Source organism: Charadrius vociferus, unplaced genomic scaffold, assembly GCF_000708025.1.
Source record: "Charadrius vociferus isolate BGI_N301 unplaced genomic scaffold, ASM70802v2 scaffold90, whole genome shotgun sequence".
Taxonomy (NCBI): Eukaryota; Metazoa; Chordata; class Aves; order Charadriiformes; family Charadriidae; genus Charadrius; species Charadrius vociferus.
The window spans coordinates 1,210,406-1,214,815 of record NW_009647222.1 but is presented as its reverse complement, the minus strand read 5'-3'; the positions used below and the strand labels follow the sequence as shown (position 1 = coordinate 1,214,815).

General features: G+C 45.0%; 1 protein-coding gene across 1 annotated transcript in view; it reads left to right on the top strand.

The window, feature by feature from the left end:
- Nucleotides 1–4,211: 4,211 nt before the first annotated feature.
- Nucleotides 4,212–4,410, top strand: part of DCP1B (decapping mRNA 1B) — a 49,051-nt gene continuing 48,852 nt past the window's right edge. Inside the window, 1 exon segment of the mRNA XM_009879748.1 lies at nucleotides 4,212–4,385. Within this exon segment, the coding sequence (XP_009878050.1) occupies nucleotides 4,212–4,385 (174 nt within the window).

The window sequence follows — 4,410 nt, the reverse complement described above, 5'->3', positions numbered from 1 at the left end:
TGTTTATTAAAAAAATTGCTGCTCAGAGAAAGGACCGAATGTGAATAGGTAGGAAAGCAGCCAGTGGAGGCTGTGACCTCAACAGCAGTATGAACACTTGTTTTTCAATCAGTTCATTTCCCCAGTCTGACTGGTTCACACTGTGGCCACACAGGCACCTGTGCTAGTACAGTACCAAGGTGCCAGAATGGCGGGACTGAATGTCTGGGACCTGGGACAGGGGTTGTGTATACCCAGCAGTGCCACCAAATATATTCACATAAAATCATATCCTCAGTGTCAATCATTTGCTGTAGGAGGCACAGCTTAGTCTTTACAAGTGCCATAGACTCTTGAATGTGGAGCAAAGGCTTAACATCTGTTTGAATAATCCTTGTGAAAAGGTTTGGCCTAACCATCTTAATGTTTATTCTTAATAGAGACCTTAAGAACATCATGCTGTGTGGATTTTGCCTTAAATCGGTCTGGATATTACCTACACAAAATCCTTTTCATACCATGCCAAAAGCATAGGTGTGGTTTTGTTAACAGAATAGTATCCAGGTGGGTGGAAGACAAAAATGTGTCATTCTAATTATATACTTCATGAAATTATGACATTTTTTGAAAGCTAGAAAATTACTTTGTTTCATAAACAAATTACAGCAAAATCATTCTAACTCAATTTGATAGTTATTGTGGACTACTGGATTACTGACTGTAAGCAAACAACTGCAGTTTAAAGAATCAACCTTTTTAAGCTGTGACATTTTTGCTAAAACGTCATTGACTTTTTAGATGCAGTGAGAATTCACAGTGTTTCTCTTCTTAACAAGATCTTGTTTCATTGGAAAATTTTTAGTCTACTATCAAGTGATCCCATAAAGCAGGCCAGAACTAATGGCTTTATTAAGTACCTTTACTTCAGGCTAAATGGAAGGAGCAATTACATCCCACTTACATAGCAAAACAGCGGGAACCAGCAGAAGCTACTTCACAGTGCAACAGAAAATATAAAAAGGCCTGATCAGAAGCTTGACAGGTTCGCTGACCCCAAACACAGGGAGAGGGAACTGTCTGTCCAGCTATGAAGAAAGGCATGCAGTATTCCAGGAAGGAGGGAGAAAGCATCCACAAACAGGGGACTGAAAACAGGCAAAATTTTTGACAGGCCTACTTCAAGATATTAAACCTCACTGTTGGGTTTTCTTCCATGGAGCTCAAGGAAACAGGACATTCTACAATCTTCCTATGTCAAGAGATACACTTGAGCCGGTCAGTCTGTCTCTCTAACATAACAAACGTGCAAGGCTTCAAGTATTGGTTACTACTTGGTCTGATGAAACAGGCAACAACAGAAACAAGGTAAGCTGCAAAAGTTGAAAGACACCTTATTACTGCTTCAAACATTTCTTCCAGTTGGAACAGGCTGCGATACATCTTCTAAATCCTGTATACTGCTTTATCCTAGCTGATAACAGTTATGATTAAATATTTTCAGTTCAAATGAATACCCTTTGAAATACAGTTTCTGGAACATTCTTCTGTATAGGACTTTGCAATACCTCCTCCTCACCACCAATTAAAAAAAAAAAAAAAAAGCAGGGCACCTTTTTTGTAAGTATTATTGTTGGAGGGACCAAAGGCATCTGCAAAGGGAAACTCCAGGAGTGGGACTCCAAGAGTTTGACACTTCTATGCCTTGGTGACAAGTTGGACTTCTTGTAAGCAGAAGAATTGCCAAAGAATTAGAGATGAGATGGTAATGAGAAACGCCAGCACATGAGGAGGAATGTGGTTAGGTGTGCCTGGAAACTGGGAACTGAGGATTATCTAATCAGCAAAAAGAAATGATTGTGCATCTGTACACTATTTGAGCAACATGACTTATCTTTCCCACTTCCTACTTTTTCTTTTTTTTTGCCATTCTACTCTGTTCATTTCCAGACTAAGGACGGCAGTTTCCCTTGCCCACCATGAGCCTATGTATCTTCCTTGCTGTTAGAGTATCTGTAAATCAGCTGCAGCTTTGCAATGGAACTGCTTAGAGCCATTTTCTTGCTGTAAGTATACTGAAAACAGAATCACAGAATCACAGAATTTTCAGAGTTGGAAGGGACTGCAATACATCTACAATACACTAGAGATCATCTAGTCCAACTCCCCTGCTAAAGCAGGATTGCCTAGAGCACATTACTCAGGACTGCATCCAGGCGGGTCTTGAAAATCTCCAGAGAAGGAGACTCCACAACCTCCCTGGGCAGCCTGTGCCAGTGCTCTGTCACCCGAACCGAAAAGAAGTTTTTCCTTGTATTTGAACGGAACTTCCTATGTTCCAACTTGTGCCCATTGCCCCTTGTCCTGTCACTGGGAACCACTGAAAGGAGTCTGGCTCCATCCTCCTTCAACCCACCCTTTAGATATTTGTGAGCAATAATAAGGTCTCCCCTCAGCCTTCTCTTCTCCAGGCTAAAGAGTCCCAGCTCTCTCAGCCTTTCCTCATAAGGGAGATGTTCCAGTCCCTCAATCATTTTAGTTGCCCTTCGCTGGACTCGCTCCAGCAGTTCCCTGTCCCTCTTGAACCGGGGAGCCCAAAACTGGACACAGTATTCCAGTTGTGGCCTCACCAGTGCTGAGTAGAGGGGCAGAATGACCTCCCTCGACCTACTGGTCACACTCTTCCCTATGCAGCCCAGGATTCCATTGGCCTTTTTTGGCGACAAGGGCACATTGCTGGCTCATGGACAATTTACTATCTACCAGGACCCCCAAATCCTTCTCCTCAGAACTACTTCCCAGCAGGTCCACCCCTAACCTATACTGGTGCCTAGAACACTTTAAAACTTCTAAACTCTAAAGCTGTGTTTCATTACAGCCTCAAGGGAAACAAGGTGGCTTTAGAAAAAGAGGAACTAAGAGTGAGATGGATTATAATAAAAGGGTACGTATAGAGGTTTCCTCTCCCACTATATGTGTGCAGAGCAAGCTGTAGGTCCTTATTCTTAGTATCACAATTTTTAGTGGTCTTCCGGGCTACAACAAAACCCACATATTCTCTCCTGAATCTCAAAGAACAGTCTCCCTTGCTGTCCTTTCTGAGAGCATGCCCATTCCTAACTTGACTCAAGAGACTCACTGTTCCTACATTTAATACTATGAATTCCCAGCTTGCTGCCTCTCAGTTCTCTCCTATCCCCACTTCACAATATGGAAGCTTTTTCATCTGGGCTTGCCCATTTGCTTTTAGAACAGATGCTATTGCTCACTCTATCCTACAGGCTCCATCTGGCCTAGAGTGAAAAGGAGGGAAAAAAACAAAATGGCAGTCTTCATCCCCCTATGTCCAGCTACTGCCCTTTTAAAAATGTTGTGTCAGGGATATTGCAAACCAACAGGATAGCATCCACTACCTTTGCCTTTAGTTCTTCCAGGGTATCCCATTCTCTGAAAAGGTACATATCGCCCTACTGCTTCCGTATACAGAAGGTGGTGACTCCTTCCAAAATCGCTACGTCGGTCTGAGGTGATGAAGTACAAATAAATTTGCTCTCGCAGGGGAGTCAGGCTGGACAGTTAGGCAAATCTTTTAAATGTAAGTATGTATTGAGTTTATCTGCATGCCACATAAAGCTCATGTATTTGCTGTAAACTGTTGATATCAATAGATTAATAATAAATATGTCTGTCTGACAGGAAAATATGGTAACTAGATTTGTGGTCTTGTCCATCTGTTCCTCTGCTGTTTGTATATCACCATATCATAGTATGCTTGTTTATGCTTCAGCTGCTTGTCACATGTACGTATATATACACACACACACGGTTTGTAGGATGGCTTGGTTTGCACTCGTGTTCTTTTTCCCCTAAGTTCTATGCAGAAGTCTATCACTGTATGCTGGCAAACACAGACTGCGTACGTTCATCGATCTGAACCAACTTCTCTTCCTGTTGGGAGTGCCGTGCCTGCATTGCATTGGTGCTCACGCGTGAGCACGCAGGAACCGCACGCGTCCTGACAGATACATCTGCCGACAGGTACACGTGATGAACTTCGCACAGTCTCACACGCACGGTCTCTCCACAGGCACACCGCTGCGCCCCAACGCTGCCGTGCAGATGCAAGGCCCGGGCCTACGCGGCCTCAGCTCCACCGTGGCGCGTGGCTCCCTGCTCTCCTCAGGCTGCGCAGGCCGCGGAGCACACCACACCTTCTCCCGCTGAGGCTAACGGCCATGTGGCGAGGGCACAGGACCCCCCTGCTCAGCACGGCAAGTGCCCGCGCCCTGGCGTGTGCCACTTCCCGCCGAGTTGGGCCGGTTCTCTCAGGCCTGCAGCCGCGGGAACCATGCTGTTCCTCGGGCGCGCAGCTGCCCCGCTGGAGAGGAAGCCGGTCTGCGGCCTCGCCGGTGGCAGGGAGAGGCCTGAAAACAA